At 38.5% G+C, this 23,321-nt stretch overlaps 1 protein-coding gene across 1 annotated transcript in view; it reads left to right on the top strand.

Annotated features, from left to right (window-relative positions):
- The window catches only part of RASEF (RAS and EF-hand domain containing), a 50,624-nt gene extending 30,104 nt beyond the window's left edge, over positions 1-20,520 (top strand). The window contains exons 7-17 of the mRNA XM_045022476.1: positions 312-380; positions 2,594-2,678; positions 5,855-5,946; positions 8,698-8,929; positions 9,945-10,082; positions 10,188-10,335; positions 12,111-12,192; positions 13,349-13,463; positions 15,128-15,247; positions 17,053-17,129; positions 19,886-20,520. Coding sequence (XP_044878411.1) covers positions 312-380; positions 2,594-2,678; positions 5,855-5,946; positions 8,698-8,929; positions 9,945-10,082; positions 10,188-10,335; positions 12,111-12,192; positions 13,349-13,463; positions 15,128-15,247; positions 17,053-17,129; positions 19,886-19,991 — 1,264 coding nt within the window. The 3' untranslated portion in view covers positions 19,992-20,520. The remainder of the gene's footprint in view (positions 1-311; positions 381-2,593; positions 2,679-5,854; positions 5,947-8,697; positions 8,930-9,944; positions 10,083-10,187; positions 10,336-12,110; positions 12,193-13,348; positions 13,464-15,127; positions 15,248-17,052; positions 17,130-19,885) is intronic.
- The last annotated feature ends 2,801 nt before the right edge of the window (positions 20,521-23,321 follow it).

Genomic DNA, 23,321 nt, shown 5'->3' with positions numbered 1-23,321 from the left:
AAAAACAATCTCTTAAGACACGATGAATGTTTGAGAACTCCTGGTCTGTTACCAAATTGCTAAAATATTTTAAAAACAAATTTATTTTTAATATAAGCAAATAAAACAATCAAAACCTGGTGTAACTTAAACATTCAAACCAATTTCTCCCCCTCCCCCCGTATACATTTACAGCCCTCTAAAAATATTTTTCTTAGATTTCTAACTAACTCCTTCAAAATCTGTTACAGTTGAATTTTGTTTTCTGCAAGAGTTAACACTCTAGACAATGGAGCAGTGTATGTAGAGAAGTATAACTTTATATTTTGCAGAGACCTGGAAATGGTCCGAGAATACACTGAAGACAGAGAGAGCCTGGAAAGACAAATTGAAATACTTCAGTACGTTTTAATAATTCCCTGTTCTTTCTTTACAAACTTTATTCTGAAGTGTGCACAGCTAAACACGTTTCTCTAGTTGTAGGGATATCTTGATGGAATTGAAGAAGAAAATATTATCAAGGGAAAATGTTTTTTTTAGCTGCAATTTAAACTGTTTCAGTTGTAGTAGACTTCACCTTACTTCCTGGACTATTTAAGAATAGTTTTAGTGTCACATGCAGCAATCTGGGAGCACAATGTAAAAATATTATCTGAATTTAGTATCTCTCCATGTGATCCCCTATATAATCTTGTCCTTTCACAAAAGATGAAAGTATAATCTGTGTCTGCTCTTCAAAAATTCAGTTGTAATGGCTCAGGTATGTTTGGACTGGTACTGGTTGACTACTTCATTCTTATTTTACCACAAAATAACTGCACACATTATTACCTTTTTATATAGTACTAGAATGATTTCTGACAGCCTATCCCTGATGTCTCTATTTATGTATGCTACAGTTCTGTCTGCATTTTTTTCTCTAATGCTGTTGAGCAGAGGGATACCGGACCATATCATGCCACTGATTTTATAACCGGAGCACCCTATTGACTTAAGGGAGCCAAAAATATTAAAGATTTATCCACCACAACTGCCAGCTTCTTCAGTTCAATATTTGGTAGTGTGTGAGACTGCTGAGTCTTGAATACTTAGTTGGATTTTTGTTCTTGGCCTAATTGCTTTTCATTTCTTTATAAATAAGCTGAATAAGATCCTTGTATATCCATGTTATTCTAAATCACTTGGCTCCTTTTTTATTGACTTTGCCTCTCCAGTAACTCCCTCTTTTATCATGATCTTTAAAGCATCAACAATGTGTCTAGTGCTGTATGACACGCGCACACACACTGCTTCCTTCAAGGATCACCCAATCGAAATAGTTTTACATCCTCAGCAAGTTTCCTCATCATACTCATGAGTTTTCTTCCAAGTAATTGAACCAAATCTCTCCTTAAAGTTATCCCAGTGGCACTCAGGCACTTTCCCCTGTTCATCCCAAATCATTACCATTCACAAGCAGTTTCTGGCTTTGAGATCCAAATAACTCGGCTGAAGTCACTCATCTCCCATATTCTACTTATTGACCTTGCAGAATTCTTTTAAGGATTACATAGATTATGTCCACTCCTCCTCCCATCAAATATTTTCAGTTACTCAATTTTTTGAGAAGTATAGCATTTATGATCTTCCTTTTCAATTCAAGATAACATTCTTGATATGTAACTTTCTAACTTTCAGGTATGCCCCTATTTAATGGTCTTGACTTTGCAACCTTAGGCCCTGATTCTGGAAACACACGTGCTCAACTTTACTACCACGAGTAAAGGGATGCTTCCTTCTAAATCCCTTCCAGTTCATTTGATCTGATAACTGTATCTCTTTCATAATAAGTACCTACAGTGGACATCCGTCACATGGAGGTGCCAGCAGTTAGCTTGGCTGCCTCCTTCTACTCCCTCTCAGTTCTCAGATATTTACCAATTCCTTCCTTAATATTGGACAAAAAATATATCCACTCCCCAGTGTACCCCTAACTTTCCCTTTAAAGAACCTTTCCCTCTAAAGAAAGAGAGGCACCTACACTAAACAAATCTGTACTGCTTTAATTGGGCAAATTCCGTTCTTTCCACACACTTGTAGAAGTATGACTCTCCTTGCTGTGCCTTAATTGGTTTGTTGACACATTGTGAGTCAGGGTGTTAAGTCCTTACCCGTCCCCCCATTGCAGATCAACTGGAAGGGCAGTGCCCCTCTTGACCTGGTCCAGCGACCTCCTGCTCTTTCCCCTCTTCCTCCACTTCTGCTATAAGTTACAGAGAGCGCCCTTAAAGCGATAATAACTCCTTGTCTTCTGGCCAGCTGACTAAGGACCCTCTGTCTACAGTTATAGTGAGCCCAGTTGTAGTTCACACTTTACTTGAGAGTAAACATCCGCAATTGACAGTTCATCGGAAAATGCTCACAAAGTTACACTTTGAGTACAATAACAGCTCTGGGCCCACCCTTCTCATTAGAGTTCATTTAAGGAAAAAAAGAACCTTTCTAATTCCATCACAGCTGCTGGATTTGACAATGTGTAACCTGTAATGTAAAAATCTAATAATCCTTTTTTTCTTAACCTATTAGGAAGTTTTGCAAAAAAAACTTTAATTTTGTTACCTGTTTCATCTTATAGATCAGCTAACAGAAAACTGCATGACAGCAATGATGGTTTAAGGAGTGCACTAGAAAACAGTTTAAGCAAATGCAACAGATCACTGGTATGTAATATAAAATTATAAATTATGCAAATGTTTTATATAATTGGCCATATTCTGCTGTCTCTTACACCAGGGTAAGCTGAGAAAGCTCCACTGACTTCAGTAGAGTCATTCTGGGTTTACACTCATGTAACGGAGAGCAAATTTTGGTGCAGTGTTACTACATTCTGAAGTTGTCTATTGTCTCTATGTGTGTACGTAATTCCTATTAAATATTGGGGTTATTACACACGCATATCAAGAGATGAAAACATCCTTTCCTTCATCCTGAAATGAATATATTTACATTGGAACCCTCAAATACTGAAAACACACTTTTGCACAAAACAACTTAAGTCTCAGCAGAGATTCACTGTAATCTGAATTGCAATCTGCCATTTAAATACATTGACAGAGTTCAGGACTTTCATTATATTTAACTGACACATGAGAGTTTCACTGTAACTGGGTTCACTTTCAATGGGTTCCACTGCCCCACCTCTAAGAGGCCACTCATACTTCCTGTGCTCTGGATTCTCCCTGTTCGCTGTAATTTGAAGGAAGGTATGTCTACACTTCGAGCTGGAGGGTGTGAATTCCAGCTTAAGGAGACATAACCATGTGAGCTCTGATTGAACCAGTGTGCTAAAAATAGAATGTAGCTGTGGCAGTGTGAGGAGTTAGCTGCCTCAAGTATGTACCTGTCCAAGAAGGTAGGGATGAGCTTGAGGTGGCTAGCCTCTCACGCCGCTTGTGCCACTGCAGCGACTCTATTTTTAACATGCCAGCTCTGATCAAGCTACTATGGGCATGTCTCCTTGAGCTGGGAATTGCACCTCCAGCTCAAAGTGTAAACAAACCCTGAGAGAAGTCTGGTTTGATAAGGACATAGAAACAGCAAGACATAGTACGGTTAAATGTAGTGGCCTCAATTTTATTCATTTAAAACTCTTACCTAGCTGGAGTAGCTACCCTGGAGTACCCTGCAGGGTTTTTCTCATGGGAATGTCAACTGGCCCCAATAGTCCAAATGGACTATAAACGTGAGGATGATTGTGAAGGCCAGGCCCTCTCTATACCCTCAGGCCTGCCAAGAGACCTTGATTGGAAACTAGAGTCCCAAAGAGCTGCCCTCCTCCACATTGAAGGTAGGTGAGATAAGATGAGAGGAGGTACATGCTGAGATATAGAGGCAACTCCCTCACTGTGCGCTGAGGAGATATGCCTAAGCAGGCCACTGAGCTACAGGGACCTCTTCTGGACTCCTAACCCACCAACTGCGCTGGTACCATCCAGTATTGCAACAGTTGTAATGTAACCCTTCCCCTCCCCTCAATCAAACATTCTGATGCTGGGTGAAAAAAACACCCAGCAGTTTGCCAGTTTTTCCATATAGGAAAAATCCCTTCCAGACCCTAAAACTGGTTGTCAGCCAAGCTCCTGGCATTACCAGAGATCCAGCAACTAGATGGGTTGGGAAGGGTGAGGCTGAAACAGGAAGCCCACAATAGCTCCCCTGCCTAGGTAGCAAACTGTATTAACTCTCCTCCCTTCTCCTCCACCAAATGGGATCAGCATCATTCCCAGTGAGAGCGGTGGTGGGTGGGCCAGGCTCCCTGAGTCCAGGCTCAAATGTACCATGTGACCCCGCTCCCCCATACACCCTGCAGCACAAGGAAGAGAAAAGCAACCCTTGCATGTTGAAAGCAAATGGGAAAGGGTGAGAGAGGAAAAGAGAAGGGGGTATGTGGAACAGTCTCAGCTGCTCCAACCCGGGAACTCCATTCTCTCCCTCCAGCCCACTGCTTCTAGCCCCATCACAGCTGCACCCCGGCTGGAAAGGTGAGCACATTTTGGTAAAATAGATATTGAGACTTTAAAATTTGGTATGATGTCTTCCAGCAGCCTGAATGTCTATGACCTGAGGGTATTTGAATCACATTGGAGATTTCGCTTTCTCCATCTTGACCACCTACATAATTCTAACTGGTGGTTATTCCAAAATGAGAAACAAATCTTAGGTCAAAGCAGCAAAGAATCCTGTGGCACCTTATAGACTAACTGACGTTTTGCAGCATGAGCTTTCGTGGGTGAATACCCACTTCTTCGGATGCAAGTAGTGGAAATTTCCAGGGGCAGGTTTATATATGCAAGCAAGAAGCAAGCTAGAGATAATGAGGTTAGTTCAATCAGGGAGAATGGGGCCCTGTTCTAGCAGTTGAGTGAAAACCAAGGGAGGAGAAACTGGTTCTGTAGTTGGTAAGCCATTCACAGTCTTTGTTTAATCCTGAGCTGATGGTGCCAGCAATGCCCCTCTGCTATGTACATCAGCCAAACTGGACAGTCTCTAAGGAAAAGGATAAATGGACACAAATCAGATATTAGGAATGGCAATATACAAAAACCTGTAGGATAACACTTCACCCTCCCTGGCCACACAATAGCAGATCTTAAGGTGGCCATCCTGCAGCAAAAAAACTTCAGGACCAGACTTCAAAGAGAAACTGCTGAGCTCCAGTTCATCTGCAAATTTGACACCATCAGCTCAGGATTAAACAAAGACTGTGAATGGCCTGCCAACTACAGAACCAGTTTCTCCTCCCTTGGTTTTCACTCAACTGCTAGAACAGGGCCTCATCCTCCCTGATTGAACTAACCTCGTTATCTCTAGCTTGCTTCTTGCTTGCATATATAAACCTGCCCCTGGAAATTTCCACTACTTGCATCCGAAGAAGTGGGTATTCACCCACGAAAGCTCATGCTGCAAAACGTCAGTTAGTCTATAAGGTGCCACAGGATTCTTTGCTGCTTTTACAGATCCAGACTAACACGGCTACCTCTCTGATACTTGAAATCTTAGGTCATTCCCCAAAATACTGCATTTCTAAAAGACTGTATTAGTTCATGGAATGAGACTCAAATGACACTGTTATACAGACCAGCCACTTCACTCTCAGAAATCCCATTGCTGCTTGGTGGTTGATTTAACTCCAGAAGTTGGGGTCCATAATGTCATCCTAACATTACATATTTGAATATTACATGTTAGACATATATATATGTTGTCATCCTGTAAAGGATAAGGAAAAGAAAAAGTTGGATTTACATCATAACATACAGCAGCGTTAGCTGTGATGGTTGTAGTCCCACTTGTACAATAAGATTCTTATAGACCTTTCTACACATGTCTATTACAGCGTCTAACAAACATCTCCCCGGGAAATACAATTACTAGAAGCAGCCCCAAATGTAATGGTGGCCAGTCTCCTCAAAATCCACGATATGACAGGTAGGCCTGGTACATTTTTACTTAAATTATAGCATAACGATGGACCATTATACATGTCTTAAGACAGCCAAATACTTAGTAGAAAATGACAGAGTTAAGCAGCCTGTTCTATCTTTTCTCAATTCCAACACAAGAAATTCAAGCAGAATTCAATTTGTGTCCTCTCAGCAGGACCAAGCCTTACAAGACAAGGTTCTAATGTGGACCATTCTTAAATGGTCCCTTCAGTACTTAAAAGAGAAAGCTCTGGTTTTTCAAGATCTGTATAGCTGGTGTCCCCTGTGTAATAAATTAACTTCTATCAGTGTATGAGGGCCTGATTCTTAAGGGGTTAAACATCCTCATCTCTCAATGAAATCCCAGGTAAATGAGTGTGCTCAGTGTTTTTCCTCAGCATTTTGCAGAATAGACTGTATAGACAGCATAAGACCATTTAATTAATTTTTCAGCTTCAAAAATTCTTGAGCTAACTATTAAATGGTCAAAGCAACTAATTGTCCTCTTTGTTTTATTGGATATAAGTTCTAGATTCAAAACCCACTGAAGTCAAAGGAAAGACTCCCATTGACCTCACTGGGCTTTGGATCAGGCTGTAAGTGCAGTAGGTCATACCATTTTACTGGCTTGACACATTCTCTTAAATGATAGATTTTTGTCTAATTTTTTTCTTTTGGTATTACTTCAAACTGCATATAGATCTATATTAGGGCCTTTATATGGTTAACATATATATTTTGGAAGTGGGTTGACAATCTTTTGTAAACATTAAATTAGCTTTCACTTTACACTAATGATAGCCAAATATATCATTAATTGAATACTATTATTGAATCTGCTGTCTCCGCGTTGGAGACTTGTTTGCGGGCTATAAAATTCTGATTGCAACAAGCTATCTTTCTGCTGAATGCAGATAAAATAGATTCCCTCTTGTTAGATTCTCTCCTTTCAAAATATACAGATGTCCCTTACTAAGTTGCACATTAAAAGGAGTAATGTTTTGAGGTGAAGGAAGGAAGGAAAGAAGTCGTCTATTTAGCAGGCCTGAAAGATATCCTTCTCTGAGAGCATTTAAAAAAAAACCAACCTGCTATTCTGTGTAATCTAGTGTATTCCAACCTGAAGTGAAAAAATTGACTTCTCCAGAAGTACATGTGCCAAGGGTAAAACTCATTCCTGGCAGGTATGGCTTAGCAGTATTTAGAGAGCGATTAAGTTCTGCTCCCAAAATGCCTGTCCATTTTCAACACTTTGTATCAGACAAGAAACATCAGAAGGGTACTGGTTTGGATTCTAACCTTGCTTTTAAGACATTTTTAATAGTAAATATATTTTTCTTTTCTCTGGTCAGATAACCTCACTTATATTAAGTTGCCTTAAGCACGTATAGAATTCCCAACACTGATTACGTGCTTTAGTGATTTTGAAAATTGACTAATGTAGTCCTTTGTTTGAGGTTATGCTTAATGCTCTTAACTTTGCTACAATATGCACCCTTTGTTCTCATATATCAGTGATTTTCTATAGGCTACATGCATGAATACAAATAGTATTACAGTACTACAGTGGTAGTCTAAAACCAAGATCATGAGTATTTGAATGAGAACGCATTACCCTGGGAGCATGGAAATAGACAGTTCTGAAGTTGTTGCAATAGAAAATGCTCCCTATAATTGCCCTTGCTGACCAGTAGTTGATAGAAATTATATGGGAGTAGGCAACCCTATGAATCCCAATGAATAGAAACTACAGCCCCACAGAAGGCTGCACCTCCATGCTGCACACTAGTGTCCAGATCACTTGGCAACAAAACTCTACAAGGAACAATGCTTCCATTCGCTATATTAGCTGCAACTGTGATGTCCTGCATCTCCACTCATATAAAATAGAGCAAAGTTAACTCCACTACTTTCAGGCATTTCCCACCCCACTTTACTTTTATTTGCTCCTGTCCCTGCTTGCTGCAGATAGGGGCTGGAGACCATAATACCTTTTTTGAAGGCTGTCCTCTTTGTCTCCCTCCATTCCTCTCTTTTCCTTTCCCCTTTTTGTACAAATTAACTTAAAAAGGAAAGACACGACTGCCATTTGAGTATCCTATTGTATGTCGTGGCACCCAAAGCAAAACAAAAATAGCCTTGGAAAAGAAAAGAGAATCAAAGGGGAACATTGTCTTGGAAAGGAGGGGAGAGTCAAGCCCATTACGAGAAACCAGTTGTTTCTGGCTGTTATGCCAAAGATTATGTATGGGGTATCTAAAACTGGAACTGAACACATTTCTGTGCTGCTTCTTCAACTGTTGCTGCACTTGTGATTTCTGCTGCTCCTTTTTCATAGTCACGGATATTTGCAGGACAATAAATTATGAATAAAACCTGGATACATCCATTTATATTCAGGTTCAGTATATTGAGACCATTTTCCAGGTCCTGGGATGGACTAATATCTCTACTGCCCTGTTTTTAATATGTTCATGGTACAATGTTCTATTTTTTTTAACAACCATTTCCTTTTGGATTAAGAATAAGAATGCCAGACTGTGAATAAATACAACATCCTCACCACGGCATGTTAGATGAACTGTTTGGGTGCTCACTGCTAAGGATCTAAATTAAGGAATTTATTTACTGGAGATTTAAAAAAAATAGAGATCCTTCTTTCATAAAGGGCAATAAAATGTGTAACTGAAATGTCTTATTTTGTTGGGGAATCAGATCCTGTAAAAAGCCTATTTTCCCCCACTTTTGTTACCAGATCATCTCGTTCTTCCTATGTGGATGAAGATGAGTGTTTAGCCCTTTGTGACCCTCTGCAAAGGATAAACTGTGATGCTGATAGCTTGTCTGAAAGCTGCTTTGACAGTGGTTTGTCTACCTTGAGAGACTCAAACGAATATGATTCAGAAGTGGAATGGAGACATCAAAGAAATTTTCAAAGGCCACACTGTACGCAGGACAGTTCTGGTGGTGATGCTTCTGATACAGATGTAAGCTCCAGTCTTATTGCATTGCTAAGAGACACCTTTGTTTGGAGGCAAAATTAGCTCCCTGTTTGTAAGGTGAAATCTATCTTTTTCACGTAAGTCAGGGAACCTAAATTGTCGTTACCTGGGTTATAAGCATTAAAACAGAATTAATAGGATACTTTTGTGGATGTTTAAGGGAACACTCTGTGGTTTAAAAACAGTCCCATTTTAACTGGTTTTATAGATCCATTAGTGAAGCTATAACTTTTCATAAATTTGTAAAAGTGAATTTAATATTTGTGAAAGTTGATAAATTGTTAGCCCTGAAGATTAAAGTCCTCCTCTTATCAACAGCAGAGATACAATAGAGGTAGTACATCACCCACAGCCTGCCAATGTGCCTTGGCAGTGATGTGAAAAGAGAATAATAATAATAATAGTATTTATTGACACTTACAACATTTTACATGCAGAGATCTCAAAAAACTTTACAACGTAGGAAAGCATTGTTGTCTTCATTTGACTAAAGAGGAAACTGAAATGGAGATAGATGTAGTGACTTACTGTGAGGCAGTGACAGAGCTGGGTGTAGAATACTGGCTCCTGGCTGCTAAGTAGCTCAGTCTCCCTGACTCTTAAGTCCCTGATCTTTGTGTGGAGAATGCTATTAAGGGTACCAATTAATGTCAACTGCGGTGACTTTGTTCAATGAGTTTGAGCCACCAGCGTCTTAATTAAAGTATTTCTTTCATAACTTTTGAAGTAAATTTTCTCACTGTTTGTTTATTGTAATCCTTTTGAATCTGAAAATTTCCTTTCTGAAATCTTTTATTCCTATTACATCTGAAAACCAGATTGATGTTATAGGGTTGTTTATGAGTACTGGGCATTTGGCACTGATTGTTTTTGAGAACACTAGATTAGAGAAAGATATTTGTTTTGGGGGGAAAAATCCAAGATGCATAACACTGCAAAGCACTATTCTTTTTCTGATTTGAGATATTACAAAAATAGCAAAATTTGCTGGTACTTGCAGGTTCCGGAGATCAGGGATGAAGAGGCTTATAGCCCTGACAACAGCAGTATAGCAGAAGACTGGAAATCCTCCCAACCAGTCAGTCGAAGCAGCTCTAGTGCTTCAACAAGGAGGTGTCTCCCTGCCCTCTCTCCACAGGTAACCAGTCCAGAGCAATTTTATATTTTAGTTTGACATACTTAACTATACTGCAATTTTTTTTTCATTTTTAATATGGATTTGGTGGGCTCTTTTTGCGTTTAGACAGACACAATAGACTGTAACCCGAAATACCCTAATTCAGAGAAGGCTTACAAGATCGTTCTTGCTGGAGATGCAGCAGTAGGGAAATCCAGTTTCCTTATGAGACTTTGCAAGAATGAATTTCGAGGAAACACCAGCGCAACTCTGGGTAAGGATTTGAGATCTAAAGCATATGGGTGCCTAAATGTGTATTAGGTAGGGGAAACTAAATGGTTATGTTTATCTTCAGGAACATGCTCCATGTTTTATAAACATCCTCTGCACAAAGACACCCATTAAAACCTGTGTGGAGGGGCTGCAGTATCAGGATCCTTGAACCTACTTTAAAAAAAATCCTCTTTCAATTTTCCATTATCATCTTTTTCCTGCTATAATTACCACCCCTACGCACACCCCTTGTGGCCCCTCATGGCCCTGCAGTTGCACTGCACTCAGGGCCCCTGGGATTCTTTCAGCAAATTAGGTTGGTTCAAAACCAAGTACCCTCTTCCTGGGGTCTGAGTTATTAAGACGTTCTACAAAGTGTAACTCACTTTAATTTCCCCAGTTATGCCCACTCTGGATCCATATAAGAGTCTCTTGCTCCTCTTCAGGTGGTCTCCCAGCCTCCTTTGTGGAACTGGGGTTGAGCTTTAAATTGCCACTTCCTGTCCCTCAAGTCAGGAGTCTCCAGCTTCCCACCTTAGAGTGGGGTTGTAATTTAGGCAATTACAGGTCTCTCTGCTCAAGACGGGAACCCCCAGCTCTCCTCCTGGAGCAGGGTGTACTTCAAGAAGTTACTCTGTCTCTCCTTAAAGTAGGATCCCCAGCCTTCTGGATAATTCAGAAGTTATTAACTCTCTCCTTAAGCCAGGAGTCCTTCATCTGGAGTACATCCTCATTTAGGTCACCAGAGGAGCCTCAGCCAGATTCTCCTCCAACTGACCCTTTTCCTCTAATTAGTCCTTTTAATCCTCATGCTAGGAGGGTTCAGCAGGCAAACGTTCTCCTTCTGGTGTCATCCTTGGTATTAGGGGAGGCAGCGTATACGCTAGTCCACTTCTCCCAGCTCATCTCCAATTGGTCAGGTCAGAATGGAGCCTTGCCACACCCACTCTACAGTAACTTACGTTCTCCAAACAATACTTATACTCAGACCTGCTTTCTCTCTACCAGTACCTCTTATTATCTAGGTCTTTACATATATCAAACCCTCCCAGAATCCTAAACGGGCTTGCAAGTGGGCAGGCGGAAGGGGGACACTTAAGGATCCCAACCCTTATCTCTGTCCTTTTTCATATAATTTTCTCTTCATCCTTTCTTCTTAAAAGTGTTCTTAAAGCCTGGAATAGCTCTAATTCAAATGCAATTGGAGGGATTTTAAAAGCTTGGAGGTCTCAACATTCCAATCTATATTATCACATCCATGAACTACTGTAGTTATATTAAGTTCAAAGCTTAATTTTTTTGTCTGCCCATCAAATCACTTGTGTGTTTATTTGTTGTGATTTGAGGGTTTTTTGTTTGTTTGCTCCTTGTTTAGAATAAGATCTGCTATACAAAATATTTTCTGTCCTCTGTAAAAGGCTTTTATAATGTAACATATATGGAGCTTTTTGTTTATGATGTGAAATTTGCATCAGTACTCCTGAGTAAATGCATGAGAGGATGTTTTAATTTTTTCCCCCTAAAACCAATTGATTATGCACCATAATACAGTGCGGGGATTACTGCGTTTTTTTGGAGTGTTTTAATTCTAGAGCTCTTTCTCACAATGTACTAAATGACTTGTAATTTGAAATGGCTGTTACAGCCTATTACTTGAACTATATCACACTGTTATTCATTTGTAATGATGTTGGTAATAGTATTAATGTAGTTCTTAAATCAAAGCCAATATTACGTCCACTGACTAGTTTTGTACACTTTATATTTCTTTTTAAGGAGTTGATTTTCAAATGAAAAGGCTTGTTGTTGATGGAGAACCTACAGTACTCCAGCTATGGGACACAGCAGGACAGGAGAGGTTAGTAATGCTCAACAGATTACTAGGATGTAGATGTGAGTTGACTTGTTTCTTAGTGAAGAATTTGTATTAGCATCTGACTTTTTTCCTAGTTGTAAGAAAAATAGTAACAGTTTCTTGTCCACATTATTTCTCCTATTTTTACTTTTCAGTCCCTTCCTTACTTTTGCTATTACAGACCTTTACCTTTGTAAGGGCTCAGTCTTACACGGTGTTCAATGACCTAAATTCCTATTTGGATCCTTGACCTTGATTCCCATTGAGCACAGCCAATTGTCTCTTCTGTGGTATTTTAAGAGAAGCATGATAAACTTGCACAAGTTGCTGAATTCTCATAAATGGATCTGTAAACTATCTGTGTAGTTTTATAAACCCAATAAAATCCCATGAGATCCTGGACAGCAAAGAGCCAATACATTTTAGCTGATGCAGTTGTATGTATATTAAGGTGCTTGATCTAATTCCATTGAAGTCAGTTATAATCTTTTCATTCACTTCAGTAGAATTTGTATTGAGCATGCTATCTACTTTTGCATTGAGTGAAGTCGGTGTATTATGTGGAACAGGAAGTTAAAAGATATATTTGGCCCACTCATTCTTCTTCATTATGTGAAGATCTCAAATGTGCAATGTAATGCCTTGTCAGTCATCTTAGTTTTGGAACAGGCCACAGTACGTTTACAGAAAAGAAAGCCCTCTATAATTGAGGACTCATCCCTGTTGTAAATCCATTGGTTTCATATTTCACACCCATTTTATTGACTTCAGAGATGTTATACTAGAAATGAATTTGGCCCACTGTGTTTATGAACTTTGCTTCTCAGACAGGAACATAAACATGCTACCATATCATCAAAACGCCAGTGTGAAGAAGGTGTCCTTCATGTACATTGCTGTTTACTGCAAAGTGGTGTCTGACTGCAGTATAGGATACTGCATGTTTTAATGGAGTGTTTATAGAAGTGGATAAATAATTTGGAGAAACCTTTTATATGAATTCAGTAATACATGCAAGTTTGTCAGATTTTTCTTAAGAAGGCTTTTGGGGAGACAAATGTATTTTACAGACTAAGCTAATACAATAATGATTCATTATTAATGATGGTAATATTAAATCTGTGTTTAAAATGTTTCAAACATCATTTTTTTCTAAAAGATTTCGAAGTATTGCCAAGTCGTATTTCAGAAGAGCAGATGGCGTGTTACTGTTGTATGATGTGACATGTGAAAAGAGTTTTCTTAATGTACGAGAATGGGTGGATATGATTGCGGTAAGAACTTAACTGTGTGAAATTTGCAAAGTACACTTACTATGTAGTCATTTTAATATTTTTTTTTATTAGGAAATGGGCATTTCCATTGGGAGCACTCTGGTATGGGTCAGAACCATGGAGTCCTTTTAGGGATACTTGTTTTATTTGTTTTTAAATCTACATTAAGGTGGTTGTGTTGCAGAATTGGCCAACATGCAGTTTCCACTAGTAATGCAAGTTAAATGCACTGCTGTCAGGATACAAGAAATTAAACTAAATCCTGACACAAGCTTCTGGGCTCTCATTAAAGTTGATGAAATGTGGTGTTTGGTATCACAAAATACCATGTAATCAACCATTTCATATTGTTCCCCCAATCTTGTCTGAATATCTCACTTCCCTTTGATCTGAAAATGCAATACGCACCCATTTCAAATACTTTATGGGAACAAGCTCAATTTTCCTTGTGGTCTCTGCCACAGTACAATGTTTCTTCCTGTACAACCACCATATTTCCTATAATCCACAGCAATGTTTTCCCCTGTAGCTTTATCTTATTATTACCCTTTTGTGTTACCTGAATACTAATTTGCATTAATAAAAAGGGCTTCCCTCCTTTGCCCAAAGGTGTTTAATAGAAAGGAAGGTGATTAGAATAAAATTTCATTTGCCACTTAGAAAGAATGCTTTTTTTACCTTGGAAATTGAATTAGCCCCTGTTTCTAGGGGTAATTGTGTCATATAAAATAACATAAGAATGGACATAATGTGTCAGACCAATTGCCTATCTAGCCCAGCATCCTGTCTTCTGACAATTGCCAGTACCTGATGCTTCAGAGGCAATGAACAGAACAGGCCAATTTCTTGTGATCCATCCCGTTGTGCAGTCCCAGCTTCTGGAAGTTGGAGATTTAGGGACACTTGGAGCATGGGGTTACTTTCCTGACCATCTTGGCTAATAGCCATTGATGGACCTATCTGCTATGTACTTATCTATTTTTTGAACCCAGTTAAACTTTTGGCCTTCACAACATCCCATAGCAATGAGTTCCACAGGTAGACGCTGCGCTCTGTGAAGAAATTATTTCTTTCTATGTTGGTTTTAAATCCACTGCCAATTAATTTTATCAGGTGACCCCTAGCTCTGATGTTATGCAAAGGGGTAAATAACACTTCCTTATTTATTTTTTCCACACCATTCATAATTTTATGGACCGCTATCATATCCCCCACTTGGTCTTATCTTTTCTAAACTGAACAGTCCCTGTCTTTTTAATCTCTCCTCAGATGGAAGCTGTTCTATGTTCCTAATAATTTTTGTTGTCCTTATCTATACCTTTTCCAATTCTAATGTGTCCATGTTGAGCCATAATGGGCAGAGTGTTCATTTCCAGAAGAGTTATCTAGCAAATACAATTCTTGTTGGAAATGCATTCACTCCTGGTAGGTTCACTATTAAGATGGCTATTTTAAGATATGCATTGTTTTATCTGCAAAGTGTTTAACGTGACTGGTGTTCAACATATTTTAACTATCTTTTCTTGCATTAATATTGCATTGGTTTTAGATGTTTTGGTGGTGAAGTAATTAATATGATGTGTGCTCCAATAACCTGCTGATATATTTGACCTTTTTTGTATTCAGAATTTTCCAAAGGTAAATAAACAATATATTTATTACAGGATGCAACTCACGAGAATATTCCAATCATGATGGTTGGTAACAAGGCAGATCTTCGCCAAACAGTTTCAGAACAAGGACAAAAATGTGTATCAATCAACTATGGAGAAAAATTGGCCATGGTAAGACCTATATCTAATTGTTTCAAATTTAACTCCTCTTAAAAACTTTAAGATGAGGTCTGGATAATTAACAAAAATAATTGTGAGGCAAAGAGTCTTTTACCTTATCACCAAGAAGGAATTTGTCCTTGGATGGGTAATGCATACTTGATCAGGTTGAAAAATGTCACCAAATAATGATGGATCTAATATGGTTATTTGCTAGTCTCTATGAATGAGTTAGCTATCTCAAGTATCAGAGGGGTAGCCGTGTTAGTCTGGTTCTGTAGAAGCAGCAAAGAATCCTGTGGCACCTTATAGACTAACAGACGTTTTGCAGGAGCTTTCGTGGTGCAAGTGACTTGCATCCGAAGAAGTGGGTATTCACCCACGAAAGCTCCTGCAAAACGTCTGTTAGTCTATAAGGTGCCACAGGATTCTTTGCTGCTTTAGCTATCTCAGTTCAGAGTCGTCATCACAAATTGGCACATTCTTGACATTCTCAGAAAAGTAGTCAAGAAATTCATGAGTCTGAATAGGATGACCAGATAGCAAGTGTGAAAAATCAGGGCGGGAGTGGGTGGGGAGCAATAGGTGCCTACATAAGACAAAGCCCTGAATATCGGGACCGACCCTACAAAATTAGGACATCTGGTTACCTTAAGTATGAGATTTATCTTGCCCACTCAGCATGAGTTCATGTTTGTACTCTACTACAAGTGTGAGGCACATTACTGAGAACAGGGCCGGCTCCAGGCACCAGCACAGCAAGCAGGTGCTTGGGGCGGCCAACGGAAAGGGGTGGCCCGTCTGTCTCTTCGGCGGCATGTCCCTTAGTACCTCTCGGAGGGAAGGACCGGCTGCTGAATTGCTGCTGCCACTTCATTCTTCGGCGATAGAGCAGCTGCCAAAGTTCCACCTATTTTTTTGCCACTTGAGGCAGCAAAAACACTGGAGCCGGCCCTGACTGAGAGGATGTGAGGAAATTAGCTTCTGCTTCTCTTGTACCCATAGATGTTCTGAAGTTAAAGTATTTTGGTTTCTAAAGCCCAGATTATCAAAGGTTTTAGCTGCCTACCTCCCCTTGAAATCAGTAGAATGTGGGCATCTAAATACCTTCAAGGATCTGGGCCTAAGTAATTCTGTACCACTCTAGCCATGACTGCAGCAGTTTTGGCATGATTTGTTGCATAGGAAAACATAAGCAAAATTCCAGGAACTTGTACAGTGGATCTGCACATCCTGGTTGCTGTGGAGCTGTTCTTTATGGGATTCCCCACACCACCAGGGGCAGGGTTTTTTGGTTAGCCAGCAGTGGAGCAAGAGTTTGCTCTGTTGGTAGATCTGTGACAGTGCAGAAGCAGTGGCCATTCTCTGTGCAAAGGTGTGTGGGCCTAGAGCTGTGGATGCTAATGTAGCTAGTACTAGTTAAATACCAACGTGTCAGGGGTTCTGGAAATATGATAAGTAGAATGTAAGCACCAGTAACCGCTTCAAAGCTTCTGCTGCTGGTTTACAGCCTCGCAGACAAGATTATTCAGGCTGGACCTTGGGACCAGGATTTGTTCCTGAATCAGTTACATATCTTAAACGCTCTTAAGTTTAAAAAGCTATAAAACTGAAAATAACTTACCGGTACTTAGTTTTAATACTACAGAAATAACGTCTACAGAGTATTAAAAGGACCAAAAAATCCTGTTCACTTTAATCTGTTAAATCTGCTCTTCAGTAATACTTAAATTTTCTGAGGAAATCATTTGGAGTAAACATTTAGACCTAACTGTACAATAGACAATGTAGCCGATCCTTTTATTTTCTTCTTACAGACTTATAATGCACTCTTTTGTGAAACAAGTGCTAAAGATGGATCTAATATTGTAGAAGCAGTTCTTCATCTTGCTCGGTATGTAGTCATGTTTCTAATATCAAATATTAGCTTTGTTGGTTAATATATATTATATTTACTGTATAAATAAATATAAAACAGGATTCATTCTTAAGGTTTTACATGGCATATATTTTATTTTATAGAGTCCATTTTGATCTTAGCTGATCCTAGTACAACAATTTTCAGTGTTAAATATCTATATTCTAAACACATTTAAATTATGTGTATATGTATATAAATATATCTCTGAATATAGATACTTAACATTGAAAATTGTTGTACTGGAATCAACTAAGATCAAAACAGGACTCTATAAATAAAATATATGTGCCTTGTAAATCCTTTAAAAATAAACATAAAACAGGATTCATAATTGAATAAGTGAATCAAACAAACGACTAAAGAATCTACACCACAAACACTAAAACAATATTAACATATTTACAGACAAAATTATGTTAAAGTAGAGCTCAAATATGGATCCCATTCTTTTAAAAATCTCTCTGGTTGATAAATTATACTTTCTAATGAGATACATGCATTTATTCTTTTAATCTTTTCATACACTGAAGACATATTTGGTTTTGTATCATTATATATGATTTTGCTACAGACAATTTTAATCACATACATTTTCCTTGATGTCTACTGAATGTAACTTTTTTCTAAACTATTTAAAATTCAGACATCTGGATTAAATAAAAAAAATCCCATCTAGCAAAGCTTGCACGTACTTGATAAATTCTGACCAAAACATTGCAATTTTCCTGCAGTTTCCAAACTAGTATTAATTATGATTACTGGTGTATATATAATTTTTAAAGGATCAGCAATATGTATTACATTTAATACATGAAGCTCCAAACTGGAGTCAATTGCTCCTCATATTTATTTGTTTTTATTCTGTAGCTTGATATGAGAATCAAATCTTTTGACTTGAAAGGTCAATATTTGGCTATTCCATGCTACAGTATTTTTAACAGTAATAATTTGAATAAAAATTGGATTATTGGACAGAAGTAATGCTGTCTGTTCAGTCAGAAAATGGAAAAATACCTAGACTTCCAGTGAGAACAGGTGTAGCAGAAGTATAGTCATTCATTTATATTCAAATGTCAATACAAAGTTAATTGTTAACTTGTATGATTCATTTCCAGGCACCTGACTATGAATGCAACAGTGCATTGTGCTGTTAGAAATTTCTACAGCACAGTTACATAATGTTAAATCACAGGTGAAAAAACATTTGATTACAATAGTTCAATGATTATAATAGTTCAATTTTGTGAAGGGACAAACTGCTCTTCCCATCTTGCCTATCCCCTTTGCAATACCTTGAATATATGATTTGAACCAGTCTGTTCACTGGCTTAGTGAAAGTTCATTTCTGAGGGATCTGTTAATATTTGCTATATTTGAGAGCAATGGCAGATGCACCAGACACTGTCCAACAGTTTGGTTTGAGATGGATGGTTATACTCGGGGATTAATATTTCTCATTTCCTGGAAGTAACATCTTTAACTTAACATTTCATGGGAAAGTTAGACTTCCAGACCCATGTTACCTGTATTTAGGGTTTGATTCTGCCACTGTTACTCATTTTAAGTAGTACAATATTGATGTCAGTAACTGGTTTCAGTGGAACTAGTCGGTCTGAGAATTGGGACTTTACAAGACACATTAATAATACTGGTACAAAATTGAAAATCACATGTACAGATAAACCAGTTACAAGCATCTTTGTAACAAAGTGGCTAACGATATGCACTATTTCTCAGAATAGATTTATAATTGTATAATAGTTTCTTACTTTAGTATATGAATATCTAGGGCCCTTTGCTTTCCTCTTCTGGGATATGAGGAGGGGAACAAATAAAAGAAAAATGGGCTAAAAAGGAATGGAAAACATGACTAATTGTCTAGACCTCAAATTGGAGTTATATAATTAATAGTTTTTACATAACAACTATGCTTATTCCTTCTGCTAATTTTGCACTTTGGCAGAGCACTTTGTATAGAATTATTGCTGCCATTCCAAAGCAGAAACTGTAGAGAATTTCACTCAGTCCCAATCCTTTCATTGATTTCATAAACTAAAAACATTTATCCTTTTAGACAGTTTGTGAATTTACATTATAAAGCAGTGGCTGACAGTGGGCAGGGCATTCCTTTTTATTGCTCTGTGTAACACATTTTGAGTAGTATCAGAGGGGTAGCCATGTTAGTCTGGATCTGTAAAAAGCAACAAAGAGTCCTATGGCACCTTATAGACTAACAGATGTATTGGAGCATAAGTTTTCGTGGATGAATAACCATTTAGTCAGAGGCATGTAATGGAAATTTCCAGAGGCAGGTATAAATATGCAGGCAAGAATCAGTCTAGAGATAACGAGATTAGTTCAATCAGGGAGGATGAGGCCCTCTTCTAGCAGTTGAGGTGTGAACACCAAGGGAGGAGAAAGTGCTTTTGTAGTTGGCTAAAAGCAGTTTCTCCTCCCTTGGTGTTCACACCTCAACTTCTAGAAGAGGGCCTCCTCCTCCCTGATTAAACTAATCCCGTTATCTCTAGACTGATTCTTGCCTGCATATTTATACCTCCCTCTGGAAATTTCCATCACATGCCTCTGACGAAGTGGGTATTCACCCACGAAAGCTTATGCTCCAATACATCTGTTAGTCTATAAGGTGCCACAGGACTTTGTTGATATTTTGAGTAGAAATACCAAGATATAGTTTGGTGACTGTAATTTATTTCATTGCTATCTTACAGTGAAGTGCGAAAAAGAAGTGACAATGAAGACACAGGGTCCGTAACCAACCTGGCTGAGCCAACTGTCAAAAAATCGACACTAATGAAGAACTGCTGTAATATATAATTAACAAATTCCCTTTCTGCCCTAAATAATTTTACTTTTGTATTTTTATCACTTTTAAGAATGAAGGATTTACATGAGGTTGTTCTCCTTACTATGGATATATATGTATATAGTAGTTGCAAAACTTGAGAAATTCAGTTCCTACTTTCTGCTGCTCTGCACTTGTGCACTTGCCTTGCCTCACAGGCTGTGGTTTGATCTCACTTATATCAGTGTATGTCAATAAAATTGGAGAAATTACATTGGTTTAAAAATGGTCTGAGATCAGAATCAAGGCTTCTACTTTTGCCGGGAATTTATGATAGTCAGTACAGTACTGTATTTTCATTTCATTCATCTAGACATTTCCTTATAAAGTGAAAGAGGTTTCACAAACTGAAGACACTATAATAATTTATTTTAAACCCAGGATATTCAGAGCCCAGGGGAAATTCCATCGTTACTTCATCTAATTTTGCCTAGGACCGCAAATGTAGGTCAAATTAGACCTGTATGAAATATTCACAACAAACCACCCAGCCACTTGAAAGTTACCTAGGTTTGTCCAGGTTTGTCAAATTTTTGAACTTTTCAAGTGAGCTAGCTGAGTTTTGAGCATACCTCGGCAAATATATGGTGTTGCATCTATAAAGCAAAACTCAAGTCTGATCCCACACAGATCAAAACTGGAGGAAATACTTGCATGAATCCTGCAAAGCAAAAAGACAAATTTATATACTGCTCTAACCTCAAGAGAGGTCACAGTATCTGCAGGATTTAGGAACACTGGGATGAATTAATGATACATTTCCTGCCTGTTTATAAATGAGACTGTTACTATTATTATAGGGGAATGTGAATTGTCACTTCCCTCTTGTTCTTCAAATGTTTGCCATTGATATATATGACAATTTAGACAGTTAAAGTGATGGACTCTAATAGTACAGAAGAGTCTGTAGTAATCTGTTTTCTTAGTGAATCTTTAGGCCTTAAACCACCTGTTAGCAGCTGTACATGCACAAGACTCCATATTAAATTTTTATTAAAGGAATCAGTCAGCATGACCATGAGCCACTTTCCAAAAATCAGGCAATACTGTTCCCATCAAGGTAAGGCCGAGAAGACTCAACTCCACGTGAAGTCAGTGGGAGCTGCAGATGCTCAATCTCTCTGAAATTCAAGACATTGGTTTTATTGAGTTTTCTAAAAATCCCATAGTTTAGTACATATTTTAAACTCAAAGCCTAAAATCATTAATGTAACAATGACACTATTATAGTATAATTATTAAAATAGGAGTACAAAAAAGCATCACACCCTAGTGACTTTTAGTCTTTTGTTCCCTTACTTAGGGCCAGTCCTGCAAATATTTAAGCATGTGAGTGGCACTTTGCCTGCAGGTAGTTCCATTAAAACCAATTCATGTTTATAGGTATTTGCAGGATCAGGAGCTTGGGACCCAGTCCTCCTCCTGTTAAAGTAAATGGCACAGCTCCCACTGACTTCAGTGGGAGTACTATTAAGACCCTTAATGGCTGAGCAAACTATTTCAGCCTTTTTTTGTGTATATTAAAAACAGTTCTGAAGCTGCAACCAGCCTGCCTAGTGTCAGACTTAGATGAAGTTTTAGGGTCTGACCTCAAACCTGTGAAAAAGTGGATACTAGCTGTAGCAACATTCGATATTTTCTGAGCCACTACGTCTTAAGAGTATAGCCTGTGACTGATATTGTTAATTTTTATAAAATATGGACTTCCCTAGAGTAGGATAGTTTATCACCTGGGTTTTTTGGTTTTTTTTAAATGCCTTTTCAGGTAAAGAGATCTGTGTTTTTAGGTATCCTTTTAAAGCTATGTTTTCTCAGAGATTTTATCCTCAAGCGACTAATCCTGAGCATTTTCCAGCAAGGCAAAGAAACTATAATGCCAAATAAAGTTGGCACATTCATTATTTCTATATATTTTGGCCTCATAAAAGAAAATGTACTTGGGACCAGATCATGCCCCATAATATCCATGAGCTGAGGGGAACCTTTGCACACAGATCTATCTTATCCCACATGGGAGGGGTAAGGAGTCACCTACTTCTGCAGCACCATCCTACCCCACCTGACAGAAACATCTCTGTGGCTCTTGGGTCTGTGCTGTGGGAGGTGAGAAGCTGGGAGAAGTGAGCAAGCTAGGCATATGGCCATGGAATATTAGCAGAAAAGATAGTGCAGCCATTTTTCTACAGGGGCAGTCATGGCTGGGGGAGCTTGGCTTTGCTGTCAAGGAGAAGAGATCAGTGCAGATCACTGGGAATCCAGGATTTCTTCAGTGAGGGATGAGGGTTAATCCCCTCCCCCCCAGCCCCTTCCAAAGGAGTGAGTGTGAGTGGAGCTCCACAAGGGTATCCTGGAGATTTCCTCCTCCAGAGCCCACTCCTGTGGATTTTATCAAGAGGGAACATAATCCAGCTTTTGGCTTCTAAAAGCCTAGGCTGACTATATATAGGCTTTCAAATTATTAATCTGTTTGAAATTGACCTTCCCAGTAAGAAGCTAGATTCATATTAACTCTTTATTTCAATTCAAGTTATTGCTCATTCAGTGTTGATAACTTCTGCTCACTCTTACTGCCACTCCAGAAATTTTCCCAATAATAGCTGTCTTTCCTGTTAAAAAAAATAGGCGAGAGAGAAGTCAGAACAATCACAGGTTACCTTTCATTTCATTGACAATGAAGGAGAAATATCCTTGAAAATTCTGCAGGGACATTTTAAAGTAATGAAACTGTGTCATGCTAGTATTCAAAAGAGAAATCCCATCAGCAGTGAAGCGAGTAGAGTCCTGTGCCTGTACAGAGTACAACTGAAGTCAGTAATGTCAATAGCCTGACCATTTAGTTCTCTCTGTGGGATTGGTGTCTTGGGCAGTTCTTGTTGATTTTAATGACCAGACATGTGTGTCTAGGGATTTTGCCAAAATTTATAAATTGAATCTATTTTTTTAAACAATGTGACTTTTGTTTTGCATTTGTGTGGGCTATAGCTAAGCAAACCCACCTTGAAACAATTGTTTTAAAAATTAAAGTGTAATGGTCAAAATAGTATCAGCCAGGTTTCATCCTGGAATGTGTTTTATGGTCAACTTTTATAAATTCTTAGAAAAAGGGCTTTGAAATGAAAATCCGGTGTCACTGGGCCAAATTCTGTACTCATTATAGGCAGTGGAGTTGCAGAATGCAGCTCTGGACAGAATTTTGCTCACTGGCCATAGCAGTGTGAAGAGCTCTTGTCATAGTTACATTTCATAAGCCCCCTTTGCAATTAGATTCACTAGAGCAGTTTTTTTAAGCCCTGATGGGATCC

Source organism: Mauremys mutica, chromosome 6 (genome assembly GCF_020497125.1).
Source record: "Mauremys mutica isolate MM-2020 ecotype Southern chromosome 6, ASM2049712v1, whole genome shotgun sequence".
Taxonomy (NCBI): domain Eukaryota; kingdom Metazoa; phylum Chordata; order Testudines; family Geoemydidae; genus Mauremys; species Mauremys mutica.
The sequence above is the reverse complement of the archived record's forward strand: the minus strand, read 5'-3'. Positions and strand labels throughout refer to the sequence as shown.